We start from the raw sequence: 17,738 nt of genomic DNA on the forward strand, positions 1-17,738 counted from the left end.
TTCTTCTGAAACAGTACAGACAGCAGCATGGATACCCAGGTGTTTTGAATTGTAGGCATTTCTAAAAATGTTTCACTTATAGTTAAGTGTCACAATTTTGCAAAGAAAAGTTATTTGACTTGATACTATGTAGCAAATGAAGACAAAAGAAAGAATCATTTTTTATTGAATCTGGCCTGTTGGCGAAGGTGCCATCTAACACTGCAGCTAACATGCAGGAGGAGAGAGTCCTCAGTTCAGGTGGGATGATTGCAGAGTCATAAAGTCATAGAATTGTTTTGGTTGGAAGAGACCTCTAAGATCATCAAGTCCAAACGTTCCCCCAGCAATGCTAGATCGCCACTAACCCATGTGCCTCAGCACCACATCCACCTAGCTTTTAAATCCTTCCAGGGATAGGGACTCCACCACTGCCCTGGGCAGCTTATTCTAGGCCTTGACAACCTTTCCAGGGAAGAAATTTTTCCCTATGTCCAACCTAAATCTCCCCTTGTGCAACCTGAGGCTGTTTCCTCTTGTCCTATCACTTGTTCTTTGGGAGAGCAGACCGACTCTCACCTGGTTCCAGACTCCTTTCAGGGAGCTGTTGAGAGTGAGAAGGTTTCCCTTGAGCCTCCAGGCTCTCCAGGTTAAACAACTCCAGGTGTTGGCTGGAGAGCGCTGCCCATGTGGAGTGCTCAGATGTGGATCTACCCAAGGTCTATTGTATCTGCACATCTCCTACCATTCAACTTTGGGGTCATTTTAATTTATTTTCTCTTAATGGTAACACCAAACCACACCAGAGACTGGCCTAAAAGTATGAGTAAAAAACACAAAATGTTCCTTATAGCCATATGAGTGGCTTTCAAAGGAACTGGAACACTTAAGAGTCAGAGGAGAGAGCAGGTGCTGCTCAACCTCATCAAAGGTATCTCCAGCCCATCTTAGAGCTGGACTTGATGATCTTAAAAGTCTTTTCCAACCAAAATGATTCTCTGATTCTATGATCTTCACAGGGCCATTGATTCTTTGTGGAGCCCTGTGGTCTGATATGCCACCTTTATTAAGTGTACTGACCTGTGTATCTATACTGTGAAATCATAGCCTCTGAGCATTTGTAATCTGAGTATCACAGAATCATGAAATGGTTTGGGTTGGAGGGAACCTTAAAGATCACCTAGTTCCACCCCCCCTGCCATGAGAAGAGACACCTCCCACTAGAGCAGGTTGGTCAAAGCCCCATCCAACCTGGTCTTGAAGATATCCAGTGGTGGAGCATCCACAGCTTCTCTGGGTAACCTGTGCCAGTGTCCCCTCACCCTTCTAGTGAAGAACTTCCTAATTTCTCACTTAAATCTCCCCTCTTCCAGTTTGAAGCCATTACCCCTCATCCTATTACTGTTAGCCCTTATGTAATGATACCTCGTGTCTCTCTAAATGGCATCTTTTCATCATTTTCTTACCTGATATCTGTGTAGCTCTTCCCAAAGCAGGCATCTTCTGCTGCGGATCCCCAAGCTGGTCGGGGGAGCCCATGTGCTGTGTGTGATGGAGCCCATCCACTGTGTGAGGAGTTGCAGGAGAAATCTGCCTGGTGATGCAGCGCAGTGCTGCCAGGGAGCAGATTCCTTCCACTCCAACATCAGTTTAGCTGGCGTATGTTAGTGTTTGTTTGGTGTTTGCACCCCAGCAGCGATGGCAAATGTCCCATCATGAGGTAAACCTCTGTACAGGCTCAAAACAATACCATTTCTGCCCAGCCTGATGTGGGCTGGATCTGTCCTGTACAGTAGGTATGTAGTATATTGCAAATCCACTTGTTTAAGTTGTATTTCAGTGTACCCTGAAAATTTACATCGTAAGTGGATATCCACAAGGAAAGATGTGAAAACTAATGCAGCATTCTACACATCCATGTCTTTTACTACATCTTAGTGCCACTGTTTTGCATAAGCTCATCAGCAGTCTCAGAGTTATGTCTCTCAAACTCTTTATTATGGTTTTAATCCAGCTGAACCCTCCAGTTTGTCTGTAGGGCACTGTAGGTAGAGGTAGTCTAAGCTGAGGAGTGAAATTTCTTCATCTGTCTTATGGAAACAATTTCTGAATGCTACATCTATCAAAGCTGCTGAAACCACCCTTGCTAAACTAAAAACTTTAAGGAAGTGTGAAAAGGAATGTGTTTCAGTTTGTTGTTACTCATCAGTGAAACTTCGTATTCACAATTTGGTAGAAGAGAACTGCTGAGGCTTGTGTGTGCCATGTGCCAAGCTTGTGTACACGCTGTGTACTGTCTCTCATTTGTTCTGAACTTTACTTGGACACCTTCATGCTAGCCCAGCTAGTGGTAGTGAAGGTTCTGTTAGAACACCATAATGACTTATTAAATCAATTTGCATTACGTGGTCAAGCATGATTTTTCAGGGTTTTTTTTGTTCAGAGATGTCAAAGGTGAAGTTGTCTTCAAACTACTTTTGTCTTTTATTGTATTTAAAACTCTAATTTTTTTATGCTGTTCCATCCTGAAAGACCACTCCAGATGGTTATGTCAAGATGCTGCAGGTATAAGTTGCTTCTTTCTTTCTTTGCATGTAACCAAATGAAATGTGTAAAGGAAAAAATAAAAAAGAAGAAAGAAAAAGCTGGACTATTGTTATTTTAAAGATCTCAGTGAAGAAAACAGAACTGAAAACAGTCCGTTCCATACAGAAATATTCTGGGTGTATGTTTTATACAGGTTCCACAAAGGAATTGATTGAGAGCTGCTGTGGAGCTGGACAACAGTGGGCTATAGACAACGGGGAGTGCACAGAAATCCCTGTAAGTGGAACGGATGGTGATATTTGCAGGTAAGGCAAAACTGAGTGGTTAAGATGAACACAGAGAGCAGCCCTTTAGAACAAATGAAGTGATTGTATAATTCATGGGATGTCCAGGAGACTGGGAACTGTTTCATGCATTACATAAATTATTGGTAGACTGGCAATATATCACGGCAAATTAGAAAGAAGGATTTCCTCCTCTGTTTCCCCCAAATCTAATCTGAACAAAAGCCTTTTAAGGTTTCTTTTCCTCTCTCACATGAGCAGAACACAAATTTTTGTTTCCCAGTTCTGTGCGCATCTGTGGAGTCACAGATAAATGGAAGGGCAGAACGTGTCTTCCGTTTGGCAAGTGCTAAGTGCAGTGACTATCCATATCATTAAATGATGTGTTTATTGTCCAGTGTGAATGGCTGCTGGTTCTGCTGTTAGTGTTCAGCTGGAGGGAGGACCATATGCCTTGGTAGCGCTGCTGGTATCAGTAGCATCTGGTCTGAGTGAGGATGCCAGGTTCAAACTGTGCAGCAAGTAAAGAAGAATGGGTGCGGAGTAACGCGGACAACAAATTACTCTCGCTGCAGTTCGTCCCTTTTCTCTCTCCTTCCCCCTGGTCTGAAATGGGCCTTAGGGAGGAATGAAGCCAGAGTGACCAGAGACTCATGCAGTGCAATATAAGCCAGATGGATTTCTCTAACAGTGATCCCAGGATTAAAAACTTTGGCGTGATCAGTTTTATTAAAGTTGTTATCACTGCACCTTTCTGAGGTTCCTGAGAGATTAAAATCTGCCACCCGCTGGGATCTGGCACGATCTAAGTGATGCATACCAGCTGTCTATGAAGTAAAGACCGATTAAAAAATTCCAGCTTTGGCCTAAGTAGGTGCAAATCCAATACATTAATGGGTTGCACCTGCACATCTGAGGCTGGGTTTAGATGAAAGAAACAGATCCTAAATGTTTTGGTCCCTGGGAATCTATTGAGGTTTAAAAGAATAAGAGATCAGGAGTTTCGTTGTTCTACTTTCAAAATTTCGGTAGGGTCTCTTGTGTTAAAGATTTAAAACCACCTGTAAATATTCTGTGTGAAGAAAACATTTTGTGTAAAAAAAAATATTGAAATTTGAAGCCTCATAATCTTGAAAGCGTAAGCAGAACCTTGCTGCTCCCATTGAGCATGCGCCAGCATGAAGAGCTGGTCACCATGCATGTGTCCAGACTTCCGGTGCACCATTTTGTGTGTAAGAATGCGTGCAAGTGATGCAAGCTCTCTGGAGTCTGCCACTAATTTGACTCTATCTTAATATTCTAAAAGGTAGACGATAGATACTAATTGTAAAAATTAGTTACTGTTCTGCCAGGATAGTCTTCTATAAATACTCGGGTTTTACAACTTAGACCATCACTGCACTGAGGGACTTATTTATTTATTTATTTATTGGAAATGAGTGAAGCCTCCTCTGTTGAGGCTGTAGGTTGTTTATATGAAGGTTGCAGATTGAGGCATCTCTCGCTTCCAAATGCCATTTTGGGGTTTTCAAGTGGCAAAAATTTAAATGTTAAAGCTACTTGTTGATGTATCTTGATGTCTCTGGATATTCATGTACCAGCTTGGCCTCTGTGTGGTGAGCAACAACACTAACTGCAGGGAATGAACAGGGAGTCCCTCAAAGAGATCGTGTGTAGTAACTAGGTACAGGAACTTAAAGCAAGTTACAGGAAATCCTTAGATAGTCAATTGGTAGCCAGGTGTGAAACTATTCCCAGAGCTTGTACCACTGTCTGTTTCAGAAGTAGGACATTAGGGTGGATTAAATCACATCTGATCCCGTACAGTAGTTTTTATCTCATAATTGATGTTTTATCATCACAGAGCAGTGTTTATCTGGCTGCCATTTATATCAGCTGTGCGAGTATGAATCCTGCTTTTTGCTGACACTCTGTCCCAGTTAGAGACTCACATCATTTCACTGATCTTAACTCATTAACTCTTCCCCTAAAGCAGAAGTGTTCTGAATCTTCTTTGAACCAAAACCTCATTTATCTGGTTTATGAAGAGTCGGTTTGTGAGGAAGAAACAGGAGAACGTGGTTAACACTGTTGGTTCCCAATTCATTTCCTGGTAATAGACTAGCTGAAACTGAGCTGTGCTGATTGTTAAAGAAATACTAAAATAAAAACTGGACAGTGATACTCCAGTGCTCCAGACAACCCTGTTTCTACTCTGTTGTATACATAAGAGGAATTTCTCATGGCTAAATGTCACATTTCAGAAGAACATGGATCTACAGAGATTGTGATGTTTTAATACAGTAAATGCTTTTCACATAAAAATGCTTCTAGTAGCATTTTGTCATTTCTATAAATGATAAAAACTTTCAATTCGTTTTTTAAAGGTTTTTTTTAATGGAAGTTTGGATAACAAAAATAATACTTGAATTACTGGTACTTGAATATATTTGGGTAATAACCATTCATTGCTAAAAAAAATGTATTTCTCTAGTTGGCAATTAAAACTGCATTAGAAAACTTCCTTGAAAACAAAGCACATGGAGGTGGTAATCCCCTTCTTGTAATCAAACTCAAGCCACTGCTTCCTGGTTACAGCTCTCTTATGCTATCCAGCATGAAGATAGATATTATTATAAAGCTGACAGTGGCTATCACTGGCTGGTTTCTACTGGAATGAGACATCCCTTTCTTTTTTTTGTCTTCTTTTCTTAATTGAAGCATTAGGATAAAAGCTGTGAATTGGAAATACCTTCTTCTCAGAAAAGAAAACGTTTTGTTTCCTAGGACAACCATATGTTGTTGCAGGAATGATGATATCTGACTGATAAAATGGTTTCTTTGCAAATATTTCTGTTGCAGGAGAATTGCTTTGCTATGAGGCAGTGGCTGCTAAAATGCATCAACCTCCCGTTAATCACTGCCCATAAGGCAGTGTGCTCTGCGACAATACATCAGCAGGACTGAGACATCAGGGGTATTCTTGGAAAAGGAAAAACTTTGCTTAATTCCTTCATACCACCACATCTGTCCAGCACAGAAATTCACCCTTACTCAGACTATATTACTTCAGCAGACTCCTAACATTCATCTGTGTCACGTATGCCCTATCCACAGGTCACATACTCAGCGTAAACCCTTCAGGAGAATTCTTGTGGCCTGCAGCTCGTGGTCCTCGCCATTCCCCATCACAGGGGCCCTTCCCCATCCCAGGACCAGGCGTGCACCCCTCCTGCGTGCTGCCAGTCTCTGTACTTCTTGGACTGAGAGACAGGGTCATGGGGTTCTGGCTGCCTTTTGGTATATGAATGAAAGAAGCACATATCTCTTTGAATTGTGAGGGGGGTGTATGTAAAAAATCCACTACAGAATTTGAAATAGTAAGAAATATTATTTGGTTACTTCAATGAACTTCTATTAAATTTCATTGAGGAATTTGCCATTTAGATTTTTAACCTGTTTCCTTTCAACCTTCAGAGAATCTTGTTAAAATGATTGATTTTAAGAGCCACATACAGAAAGTGTGTGTTCCTGTAGTACTTCATATACAGTGATCGAGTCACCCATGAACTTCTCTTTGATAACAGAAGTTAGAGGAAAGTTTAAATTCTGAGTTACAATCTGTGGGGCTATAAAGGAGAGTTTAGAGAGATTTTGTGATGTGACACTTTCCTTAACTCCTGTCCGGAGCTTCAGTCCTCTGATTGGTGTAGAAGTAAGCACGTACAGATGTGTTGCCTGTTCCCCACCATGCAGGGATGAGGTTTTCCATTTGTTTGCTGTTTCTGAAAACTTCTGAGAAGCAAAATGTGGGGAAGAGGGACTGTTGCACAAATACAGATGAGCTGTAGGGGATATTGGTGGCCAGGGTTTGAGATCCAGTGACCTAAACGAAAGACTTTGTGAGTGTTTGTAAATGCATCTTTTTATTAAAAATAAGGGAAAAACTAGACCCTGCAAGGGTCAGTGGTACCATGTATATTATACTGGTATTGGCATATACATGTCAAAGAGAGACCGAATCTATGGGATGTATTGTGAATCCAGTAGGGCTGGGGTTTTTTGCGTCCCATCCTGCTGTCTTCTCAATGTCAGTGACCGCTTGCCCTTGGTGATCCTTTGCAGGATTGCTCAGAAGCAGTGCTGTGTCTCCACCGTGAAGGAGAACAGCTGCCTGGCTGGCATGATTGCTGCGAAGGAAGGAGACGTGTGCGGGCCAGAGGAAAGCAATCCCTGCGGAGGCTCACCCTATAAGGTGAGGTGGTCTGATGCTCCTATAGGTTTTCTTCTGGAAATGTGTCCTTGTTTACTGCATTTAACAATAATTTCCTCATATGTTATTGTGGAGCACAGAGAATGATGAAGTTGCAGGAATGAGGCAGAGAAACAGTGCTGTTTGTGTCTGGGTTTCAGTTGCCTGGTGATGCAGCCCCTTTTAAAACTTCACAATAATGTTGTTTTGAATTATTTCCATCTCCATTTTGAAGGTATAACTTGCTGTATCACTTTTGCTTCTTCACTTTGGAAGTAGCTGAAAAGACCATTTTAGTTTTAATATCTGTGGTGCAGAAGGACTTATAAAATGACAGGGCAAAACTTAATCAAAGATATAATGCGAAACCCATTACTGAACTGTTTGCTCGGCTAGTGTGTTGAACTGCAGCCTCATTTTTCAGTTAAACAAAATGATGGACTAGAGGAACAAGTATTTTAGGTGATGATGGAAGCATTTGCTCATAAATAAAGGCAGACCATTAACGAATTGGTTCAGATCACAAATCATGAGCACAGCCTCAGCTTATATAAATGAGATTTGCATTATGAGAATCAGTGGAGCCAAACTAATTTGAACCAGTTTGAAGATTCAGCATCTTGCTCAGGCACTTGTCTTGTTCTTACCGGGAGGGTGCATTTCAGAATTCATTTCACTCTGATAATAAATTACATAGCTATATCTAAGCTTAAGCATGGCTTCCGTTGCCTCAGCAGTAAACCGATTAACTCTGTCAGTTTGTAAACGCCAGTGATTCTTGTGGATAATTGTTCCACTGGAAAAGCAAAACATGTGGACATCTACTGCAGAGTTGAAAGTTTAATTAGGTATGCCAATGTGCCATTTTCAGAGCTATTATTTGTGTGGGTCTGGTTATATACCATTATAGTAAAAATAGAATTTCAGCATTTGAGAGAAGACATTAATATTTCTGAAGTATGACAGAATTATTCTTCTTAGGTTTTCACTGTGGGTCTTTTGCATGCCAGATGGAGCACAAGCTGTAGAATAGGTCTTATCACGCATGCCACGCCTCAGAAAAAAGTGGGGAGGGACAACTTCATCATGCCTGCCTGAACTGAAACAAGTTGCAGAATACTCTTCTGGGATAGCTCCGTGAAGGCAGCGCTGCCCATGTAGAGCAGTTTCCCCTGGTCTGCTCCACTCCTGGCGACTGCTCTGGCTGGGTGTCATAAATCAAAGAAGCTTGTCTGGAATGTGGAGAGACAAGCTCATTGTCCCAAAGACATTGCAAGACACTGATGCTGTGCTGCCAAAAGCCAGGGTTTTTACTTCCAGGTAATAAACGTGTAGGTCTTCTCCAGGCAGCTTAGATGTGGGGGCCTTACTTTTGCTTCAGGTTGAATGCAGCAGTGCCAGCTCTTTACATCCAGGTATCCAGCTTGTGTTTGATACCATTTAATCTTAGGCTGCTTTTAATTTTTATCTATTGTACTTTAAAAAGCACATGCTTAGGGACTTTTTCCTAGTGGGTGGAGACACCACTATGGTAAATCCAACTATGCTGGATTTTGGGCAAGATATTTTTGAGAGCAACATAGAAAGTTGTGAATCAAACAGTGCTTCTCAAGGCATGTTTCCCAATTGCAATGTAAAAATAGTTGTACTTGTTATTAAATCAATTGCACAATTCTGGTGAAGTTTAAGAGGTAGCTAGCAGAAGATCAAGACATTCAGTTTTTGCATTTTAGAAGGAAGTTCCTTCTACAACTTTTTCAGTGAAAAAGTTTTTCCACTGGAAAATGAGACACTTACATTCATCTGAAAAATATGTGAACCCGAAAGCGCATGACTGACAATACTCTGTGATGCTTGCACATGGGATAAATTGTGAATCAAACTATGACTGAAGAAAGGCATATTCTTCAAGGCAAATATTCCAATATTTTACAATACTCCAGTAAAAAAAAGTATAATCTTTAACTTCTTTTATTTTGAATATTGACACTGAAAACGTGATAGCAAACCTAAAAATATTTACGGAAAGAATTTTCAATTCTTCTAATAAAATTTTGAATTTTGGGATGATGAAATGGGGATTTCTCTCTTTTCTAGCATGACCGCAATCCATTATAGTTAGATTTTTTTTTTAAAGTATTTCTTTTGAAAAGATGATTTAGCCTGTTTACAGTCAGAAATAATTCAGCATCTTCAGGATCTGTACTGTGAATTTTTCACAAACATGTATTTGGGCACGCAAAGACAGCTCTTTATGGCTGTGCATATTTGCAAATGTGAATAACATCTACTGTTTATGATGACTGGGGATTTTTCTGATTAGAAAGCAGGGGCACAAAACATGAGCTGGAGTCATAAGTACTGGGCTGAACATGCAAGGGATACATATTGAGTGTGAAATGCTCAAGAAACCCTAAAGCTACAGTGTTTGAATCTTGAAAAGAGTGGCATAGCAGAAGAGTTTCTGGAGACTGAGCTGTTAGTGGACAAGTTTCCCTATCTCCATTGTGGAGACAGACTCTGGTTTAAGGTGAGTGTTCATATAGGATTGCTAATCATTAAATGTGACTCCTTTCCATTTCCCAGCTGCATCCAGCCCTTAGAACACTGCTTCTCTTATTTGCTTTCCTCAGGTCAGAGATCTCTCTCCTGGGAAGTGGGAGTTTAGTTCAGTTTTCTTCTGTTCCGTCCTTGGACTTTGTGTTGACATAGCTAACTGGTGCCAGTGTGAATTACAACCTTCATTTTATGTCTGATGCCTTTTCATAGACTGAATATTTGAATAGGCTGAAATTACTTCTCCTGGTTCAAAGAGGCTGTTTCAGTGTAGCTGCAAGCTGTAAATGCATGCTGCGAGGTTCTGACTGCTAAAGGAGTTGCAGAGGGAAGGAGACTTTGCATTTTACAGCTGTTCTGTCAGTAAAAGCATCGAAGTGTATATATGTTTACACTTATATTTTAATCCAGACAGGCATCTTCAATTCATATATGGCCCCTATATGCCTCTGTAGCAGAAACTTACAACTCCTCAGCCTCCTTGCGTGATTACATATACACTATGCATAAACACTATGGACTTTTTGAATTTGATATAATTTATCAGATGTATTTTTGTGGCCTGACTGTGGATTTGGATTTGACTGAGTAAAACACAACATAGATTTTGTCTGCCACCAACAGCAGAGGAAACTGAGAGACACTACATTTCAGGGATACCCCATTGCATCAAACTGTCAGTGAAGCTGCTCCATAGAGGAACTCAGGAAAGAAATGTAAGGCAAAGAGCTCATAGAATATATCCTGGACTTTCTCTACCCACTGTCTCAGCGGGATGCTGTCCAGGGCAGCCTGGTAATTAAAGGTCATAGTAGGTTTTTGGGGCAGTGGTGCAGAGAGGAAAGAGTCTTTGCTGACACACTGACAGAGCTCAGATGCTGCTGCTGATCCTTGTGTCCATGCAAGGTATTTACAATTCCTTTCACATTGCTTCAAACAAGTCAACATTTTTTCAATATCTAATGGACAGAGGTACAGATGTGTATTATTTTGTTTAGAATACACTATACACAAAGTGAAGTTGCTGAAATCATTGTCACGGTGAGACTTTGTCTTTAGCCTGGTTGCAGCTGACTGTGAAGGATGTAAAAAACAAGCACAAGTGAAGCTTTGATGTTTGCAACTGTCTAAACTCTAAGTGCTTTTCCAGGTGCTCTGCTGTTAAGGCAAGTGCAGATCAGCTCCACATGTACACGTGTGTGGGCTCATCCCTGAAGTGGACTGTATAAGGTCCTTGTTGCTGATAGTCCCCTTCTGTTGCAGCAATGCTGTGACTGCTGTAATCTGGGCCTGCGATTGAGGAGCGAGGGGAAAACCTGCGAGTCCAACATAAACCTGGGCTACCCCTGCAGTCACGTGATGCTGTCCTGCTGTGAAGGGGGAGATCACTTCATCCATCCAGAAATAAGGAGACATCCTGAACCTTTGCCAACAGTGACACCTGAGAAGGGTAAGTGTCCGTTTATGATCTGAAGACACTACAGATAAGTTCTCTATCTCACGTGGTCATACAGGAAGGTGCTGGAAGGAGCAAGAGTTGCCTTCCCTCTCAGATCAAATATAGGCTTCCTTGTTCTTAGAACAGCTTTGAGAAAGGAAAAAAAAAATACATAGCGTTTCTGATCCTTAAAACATACCTTCTTTAGTAGTTTGTTTGGTTTTTCCCCCTGGAGTCACATAGTACAGAGACCTGCCACTTGCCCTCGGTAAGAAGCAAAGTTGAAACTGGTCAATGTCTCTTTGTAGGAGCAATCCTGAAAGATTCTGCATAAAGCAAATTATTATTTTTTTTTTTTCCACACTAAGTTGTCCCATGGATTGTAATACCAGTGAAACATCCTGGGAATAGATTTCTTATTGAACTGCTGAACATCACAGCAGCTTTCCCACAGTACGCTCTGGAGAAGCCCCAGAGCACTGCAAGTTTGTTTTCACTCTTTCAGTGTACGAACATAGTGATGCTGAAGAGCCAAGCCAAATCCCTGCAGCCAAAGAGGCGTGACAGAGGGAGCATGACAAACTTGGAGCTTGGACAGCCTTGCTTCCTCGCGCAGCCCAAGGTTGTGCTCCTTCCAGCATCACTCTCTAGCCACCTGTCATGCCGGAGTTGTATGGTAACCTCCTGCATATGCTCGGGTTCAATTTCTGTCCATTCTCTTCTCATGAGCTAAATGTGTATTTTCTCTTGCCAACAGATGTAAGGGTTTATTTCAACCTAGCTGGGACCTTACTGGGCAAGGAAGTTTGTGTTCAAGAAAAGCTGAGTGAGAAACTGGCTGAACAATTAATTCTAGTATCGCAGGAAGTCTTGTCAAACTTGGTCAGGAAAGGAAAGGGGCAGTGCTTTTGCAGTGTTTAAAAGCAGGAGGTAGAACGGCAATGTCATGGTTAAGCAGGTCCCAGACTGTTTGCACTGGTGGCTTTGGAAGCAGCCAATAATTTCGTAGTGGTGTTGAAAAGACTTGCCAAACCAACTGAGAAACTCTTTTCTCCTGAAATCAGAAATTCAGTCTGGTTATTCAGTATGGCAAATTTCAGATGGGGCTTCGGTGTGATAACTTGGTTCACGTTATAATAGAAGTGGTGTTAGTAGTCAGTGTGAAAGGCGAGCTCGTGACCTCCTAGGATCACCCTATTTCTCAGTGGCCCTTGTAAAATGTCTGTCCCTCTAGCCTTACAGGTAGAGGTGATAGACCTTCGGCACAATGGTCTTCATATAAGTACAATTTTTGGAATGGGTTCATTTGCTCTTGTCCTTGGAGTAACTGTTTTGGGTAGATTTAACTGTATCTGGAGTTTGTGTGATCTAACATTCCATACTGTACTGTCCTAATTCTGACACCTGTTAGAAAAACAGCAAGTGGTGTTCTGTTGTAGTTTCAGAGACAGAAGATCACAATGAAGCTTTGTCCATTGGTAATGAAGCTGAACTGTCAAATAACCTGCCGGGAGATGACCTGGATGAATGTCTTATCTATGGAGGGGAACTCTGTCAGCATTTGTGTATAAACACCGTGGGGTCCTACAAGTGTTCGTGTTTTCCAGAGTTCACTTTGCAAGATGATGGGACCAGCTGCTCTCCAGGTGAGAAAATGAACAGGGAACTCCAGAAACGATGGTGTCTGTGCTGCCTGCATTGATCTACCAACCTTTAATTTCTCTGTAGTTTCTGTGAGTTGTTTTATAGGTGTTGATGCATGGACATTTTCCTTAGAAATTAGGCAGGTTAATAATGTAGAGAAAATCAACCATTTAGGAAATGTAATTGTGCCTTTTTTTTTTGTGTATCGATGGCATGAGGTCAGGATGTTATTTAATATGTTCAAATTAAGACTGTTGTCACTTTTCAGAAGCTAGTTTGTAAAGATTGTTAATGAAATACCTTTTCTTCATACAATCTATTTGTATTTCACAGTTAGCTTTCTTTTAGATAAACTTCACTCAGTTCAGACAGACAGTATTGCTTCCTGAACTTTGATTTTTATCTAAAACCATTAACATCTTTCAGTGATACACAATCTAAATATATCTAGTGTGGTGGAAGTCCCGAAAAGAAAGTGTATTGTGTAGTAATTGTTTTGATGTCTGGAGTTCTCCAGTGGCAAGATTTCAAATCAGATAACCTGAAAAGTTGAAACCTTATATTAGTTACAAGAGCTTTCAGTTATTTAACAAGCAAAAGACATGTTGCCATCCAATGACAAAATTCCTTAGACTTCAAATACTTTCTGCCCAAGCCAAACAATGAGCATTCATTATGTCATTCTTCTCAACATGGTGTTACATTGCTTACATCAGTAATGTGTTTGACAGCGTTTCAGCGGCAGCTGTCTGCTCTGTTGTTTATGTTAAAATTCTGGGGAAGGAACTTAATCCAAAAAAGGCCAAGAAAATGTTCTTATTTTAGCACTGCAAAATTTGGCTTGATCGTTCACCTGGAGCAAGTGTGTGGTTTTGTTTTGCCTTGCTTTGCCTCTCCCACTGCTAACTCCCTTGAAGTGCAGATCTGGGTTAATACACCTTGTAGTTGGTATCCTTGGCAGACCTGCAAGAATGCTTATGGTGGTTCCAAGAAGTGTTAGAGGGGTTTACAGAGCTCAGCTGAGGTATAGGGTTGTGACAAAACTAGGGGACAGTGAGTGAGACATCTGAGACACATTGGAAGAGTGAGGCAAGGAGAGGTCACGCTCTGGAGTGCTGGGTCAAATGAAAAGCTGGGTGCAGGAGATGCAGGGCACCTCACTTGCTGCACTTGGCCGAACCATATGCGCTCTACTGAGCACCATGGCACAGTGGCCTTTTTTTTCTCATTTTTGCTTTATGTATATGTGCACATCTTGGTCATGGGGTCTGTGCATGGAGACCACAGACCACACCAGACAGTTTCACATCTCATACTGTTGGCAGTTTTTACTCTTGTGACTAGATAGAACCCTTTTGTATTTGTACCTGTCCTTGTACATTTCATCCTCTTTGCTGGACTCTAAGTGGTTTTGTATTTAACTTTTGTTTTTTAAAACACCCCACTTTTCCATGCTGGAAATGATGTTCTTGCAGTGGCTCTGTGAGGCTTCCTCCTTAGGAAGCACACATTGATGAAACTTTCAAGTCTTCTTCTTGCTTCTCTGCTGTCTTTCTGGGGAAATGCTGGTGGCCAGCCAACTGAACATGAGACAGCAGTGTGCCCAGGTGGCCAAGAAGGTCACCAGCATCCTGGCCTGGGTCACAAATACTGTGTCCAGCAGGAGTAGGGAAGGGATCATGCCCCTGGACTCGGCCCTGGGGAGGCCACAGCTTGAGTGCTGGGTTCAGTTTTGGATGCCAAAGGATAAGAAAGACCTTGAGGGGCTGGAGCGGGTCCAGAGAAGGGCGACGAAGCTGGTGAGGGATCTGGGGAACATGGCTTGTGAGGAGCAGCTGGGGGAACTGTGATTGTCTAGTCTGGATGAGGGAAGACCTTGCTCTCAACAACTCCCCAGAAGGAGGCTGGAGTGAGGTAGGGATTGGTCTCTTCTCCCAAGTAACCAGAGATAAGACAAGAGGCAATGGGCTGAAGTTGTGCCAGGCAAGGTGTTAATTGGATGTGAGGAAGAATTTCTTTCCTGCCAGAGTGGTGAGACATTGGCCCAGGCTGCCCAGGGATGGGGTGGAGTCACCACGCCTGGGAGGGTTTAAAAAAACATGTAAATGTGGCACATTGGGACATGGTTTAGTGGTCATGGGAGTGTTGGGTTGATGGTTGGACTTGATGATCTTAGAGGTCTTTTCCAACTTTAATGATTCTATGATCATTCAGACTATGCCACTTTGTATTTGCCTCTGTGTTGTAGCCTGCAGTATGTCTGTGATTTCTTCGTTTGTTTGTTTGTTTGTGTTTGGTTTTGTTTTTAAGTGAAAATGCTCTTCCCATGCTCAAAATCTGTATTGCAGTCGCACCTCATCATTTAATGTTGTCATTGTTTGTTGGCTCACACTTTGCTCCAGGTGACACTTTGAACTCAAATCAATGGGAACAAGACACATCCCTCTTAAGGAAGAATTTAGCTTACGGATTTAGGCTTTGGTTTTGATAATACTGATAAACCAGATTACTCCTATTGATGTAACAGAGCTTTTTTTGTTTGCTTTGGCGTTTTTTTTCCCTAACTATCCTGATACCTTCAACGTTACTGTTTGTTGAAAATCTTAATGATAGATAGCAGCTGTCATGTTTTCCATTTGGCTGTGTAAAAGTCATTCCAGAGTATCCTGTGCTGTAAAGGTGAGCGTCAGCTTTTCATCTGTGTTGAAATAGGATGTACAGAAAAAGTGTAAAGACTTGTTTTGGTTTCACCTTTGTTTTCATCATACACTGAATGAAATACAGCCACTGTCTTTACAGTGTAGCAGCATTTTAAAAAACAAAATTAACGCTTTATGTTTGGTCCATTAGATGTTGCGGTATTTTACTCTACAGAAGTTCTTTTCAGCCAAGCTCCCTGATCTGTAGCCATGATGTTCCTGCTACAAACCGTGATGGAGTGGGACGAATGAGACTGGGACCCTTTCCATGGGGTGTCTGGTGGAAATGAAGTTGTCCCTGATGCATCTCTACCTCCATTGCCTTACAGATCCTGACAGAGGACCGGTGACAAGGCTGGAAGCAGAAGCCACCATCCCTCCAGCAGCCTCTCCTTCTCAGCCTATTCTGATCGTGTCCTTACAAGAAGAGCAGGATAAGTGTAAAGGTATGTTGGAGGTGTAGTCTTTAGACACAGATGAGTGAGAAATGTTCAGAGAGCTGGAATAAAATTCCACACATCCCTTCACCAATCTAATTTCAATGCACATCCTTAAATTTGTTACCTCTGGCATAAGGCTGAGGAATTGTCTGGGGAAACCTGAGGAAGTAATTTGAGGCTCAACTCTGATCCCAGGGTTATTACACACCTGCCATGTAGTTTAAGCGAAGAGTGCAGCTGTGCAAGGTGGTGAGAACAGTGCAGGGAGGAGTGGCCCAGGTGTGGTTCTGTGGAGTAGGAGGGTTGTAAGTAGTGATTAAAGCAGCCTGGACAGACTGTTTGCAAACTGAATTTCCCGTTGCCTAAACTAGGTCATATTTGGATGACCTGGAGGATTGTAACTTCAGCTGATGTGTGTTGTGAATACTAATGTGGTTTGCAATTTTGCTTTGTATAGATAATGGCCTCTGCAAGCACATCTGCAATGTTGTGGAAGGAAATGTTGTATGCTCTTGTTTATCTGGTTATACGATCATGGCTGATGGGATTTCTTGTGAAGGTAGGTGGTTCAGGTTCACCACAGAGACATGGTTAAAATGCTTTTATGTATATCTCATTGATCTCATACCCCTAGGTGTTTCTCTAAGGGTTCCTTACTTTCAGTATTGTGAATTGAAAGTGGCAGCGCAGAGACAATTTGGCAGAGGTAATACCGGATCTGCTTCACAGATAACTCCTCAAGCACGTCTATTCAGTGTGCCTATTACCTGGGGACTTCAGGTGAAGGCAAGCCTGGATTTGTGTTCTTTTCCTGTGACATTCCAGGCTTTTTTTCAGCCCTCTTTATTTCTGTTCCCAGTGCCATTCCTCCCCAGGGTCTGTCTATGCACCTATGAACCTGCAGCTTTTTTTCCTGAGAATGGGAGCAGCTCCCATACCAGGATTTGTGCATGTTTGCTGTCCTGAGCAACCCCCTCAAGAGCTACAGCTCTGCCCTGTCTCCTGTTTTGTCTGGCTTTGTTTTTGCTTGCCTTGAAAACCTGAGGCTTCACCACTACGAAGAGAGTGCCATTGTGAGCTGGTCCAGCTCCATGTGTTTCCCTTGACACTGAAGCTTGGACATGCCTACTGCTGAACAGTGAATTCCAAAGCTGCATCGTGATCGGTCACATTATATAAAGTTTAAATGGACATGTTTGGATAATGACAAAAGATACCTTTGCCCAGGGAAGATTTGGGGGTCAGAAGCAATGCCCTGTGGCATAACTTTGATTATAAATCTCTAAGTCTGGGAGCAGTAACAGCCAGCACTCAAATGCAAGTAGAAGCTTCCGATGCTCAGAATTGCTCACAAGTGATCCACATCCCTCCTAATCTCAGATCTTATTGCATAACAAATCATTTTTATGAAATTCCAGATAGTCTGTGAAGAAAATGGGAATTTAATATTACTGGATAGAATATTCACTGTGCAGTGCTTACTCAAGTGTAGTGGCAGATAATTGATTAATTAGTGTCAGAATCAAAAGGGGCATTTCAAGGCAATTGTTTTCCTACAGGAGATGGAAAAAAAAATCAGAAATGTCAGTGGAAGTAGTGAGTTTAAATTGTAGCAAGGGACATTTATAATCTATATTAAAGTATTTCATGGTGAGAGTGGTGATGTACTGGAACAGGTCTCCTGCAAAGGGCGTGTGTGTTGCCTTTGTGTGACTGCCTGTTTTTAAGAATTAGCTCTTTCTGGAATGACAGAAGTGCAGGGGTTCGAGCAAGGACTAGAGGATCCCTGAAGGTTTATCCCAGCCTTGTTTTCAGTGTAACACTGTACGTATTATAGCATGGTGCTGATGTAGTAGCTCCAGCACACTTCATTTAGACATCTCCAGTGTGGAAGAAGTG

General features: G+C 41.8%; 1 protein-coding gene across 1 annotated transcript in view; it reads left to right on the top strand.

Annotated features, from left to right (window-relative positions):
* Window positions 1-2,719: 2,719 nt before the first annotated feature.
* The window catches only part of LOC103780003 (fibulin-2-like), a gene marked incomplete at both ends in the record, with an annotated part of 30,221 nt that continues 15,202 nt past the window's right edge, over window positions 2,720-17,738 (top strand). Inside the window, 6 exons of the mRNA XM_008947651.1 lie at window positions 2,720-2,831; window positions 6,936-7,065; window positions 10,882-11,068; window positions 12,496-12,702; window positions 15,729-15,845; window positions 16,297-16,398. Coding sequence (XP_008945899.1) covers window positions 2,720-2,831; window positions 6,936-7,065; window positions 10,882-11,068; window positions 12,496-12,702; window positions 15,729-15,845; window positions 16,297-16,398 — 855 coding nt within the window. The remainder of the gene's footprint in view (window positions 2,832-6,935; window positions 7,066-10,881; window positions 11,069-12,495; window positions 12,703-15,728; window positions 15,846-16,296; window positions 16,399-17,738) is intronic.

This window comes from Merops nubicus, unplaced genomic scaffold (genome assembly GCF_000691845.1).
Source record: "Merops nubicus isolate BGI_N331 unplaced genomic scaffold, ASM69184v1 scaffold9759, whole genome shotgun sequence".
NCBI classification, from domain to species: domain Eukaryota; kingdom Metazoa; phylum Chordata; class Aves; order Coraciiformes; family Meropidae; genus Merops; species Merops nubicus.